The 1,094-nt window shown below is 43.8% G+C and overlaps 1 protein-coding gene across 1 annotated transcript in view; it reads left to right on the top strand.

Annotated features, from left to right (window-relative positions):
- Positions 1–238: 238 nt before the first annotated feature.
- LOC103523622 overlaps positions 239–1,094 on the top strand; it is a gene marked incomplete at both ends in the record, with an annotated part of 10,080 nt that continues 9,224 nt past the window's right edge. The window contains 2 exons of the mRNA XM_008488653.1: positions 239–394; positions 870–998. Of these exons, the coding sequence (XP_008486875.1) occupies positions 239–394; positions 870–998 (285 nt within the window). The remainder of the gene's footprint in view (positions 395–869; positions 999–1,094) is intronic.

Raw genomic sequence — 1,094 nt, 5'->3', positions numbered from 1 at the left:
CTAGCTCTTACCGTTCTCGAGATATTTTGTTTACAAACAGACAGGCACACACGGACCAATGGCTGAAACTTTGGATTTAGGCTCTAGGACCTCAAACCGTGTTTTGGCACTAAAAACTGACCATCGAAAATTACTTTCCTTCCTATTGGACAAGGAAAGAAGAAAAAAAAGAGGCACTAATATCTAAATAGTCTAATTAGGTACCTATGTTTGTTGGCCTGTGGCCTCCTGATTGCAGATGGATCGTGGGCCTCAACTTGAAGAATGGTCTCGCCCGTCAAGTGTTCCCCTGTATGGACGAACCTAAGATGAAGACCTGGTTTGAACTGAGCGTCACGCATAAGACCGAGTTCCAAATCATGTCCAGCATGCCCATCCATGACACGGTCAACTTGTGAGTATAAAAGGCCTTTCCTCTACAACGGGCTTTGGTTTTTCTGGACATGGAAAGTAAGTGTGTCGCGCCGCATCGAAGATGCGTTCACTCTGCGTTGGGAGTGGGGGTAAAAATTTGTGGAAGCTCAACAAACATGACATCTAGCGGAGAAATCACGAAACAATTTTGTATTTGATGCTAATCGAGAGTGGTTTCCGGAACCTAACCTAAGACGCCGCGTTTATTCTAGGAGGGGAAGTGAAATGAAAAACACGCGTTCAGTTCGCGTTGGGTTTGACATCATACCGAATTGAATCATTTAGATTTTTAGATGTGTAAAAACTGACTTACTTTAGAAACTGTTATGTCACTGTCCTGAGGTTGGGTTGGCATCATACCGAGTTGAATCATTTAGATAAGTAAAAACTGACTTACCTACTAACTGTCATGTCTTGAGTCATGTCACTGTACTGACCAAACTGTCTCATTTCAGCACCAAGGAGGGAGCATTCATCACGGATCATTTCCAGAGATCTCCTCCCATGTCTGTAGGATCCCTGGCACTCTTCATGCATGACTTCCAAGTCCCTCCTGTCAACTATGAGAATGGTAAGTCAGTCCAGTAAGAAATAAGGTGGGAAGAGGAAATTGAAGGGATAAGTCCGATTCCCAGTTAGTTTCCAATATCCGTTCAGGTTACGCTCTAGTCGGAATTTCG

Source organism: Diaphorina citri, unplaced genomic scaffold (genome assembly GCF_000475195.1).
Source record: "Diaphorina citri unplaced genomic scaffold, Diaci psyllid genome assembly version 1.1 scaffold29821, whole genome shotgun sequence".
NCBI classification, from domain to species: Eukaryota; Metazoa; Arthropoda; class Insecta; order Hemiptera; family Psyllidae; genus Diaphorina; species Diaphorina citri.
Note: the sequence above shows the minus strand (reverse complement) of the source record. Positions and strands in the feature narration are given on the sequence as shown.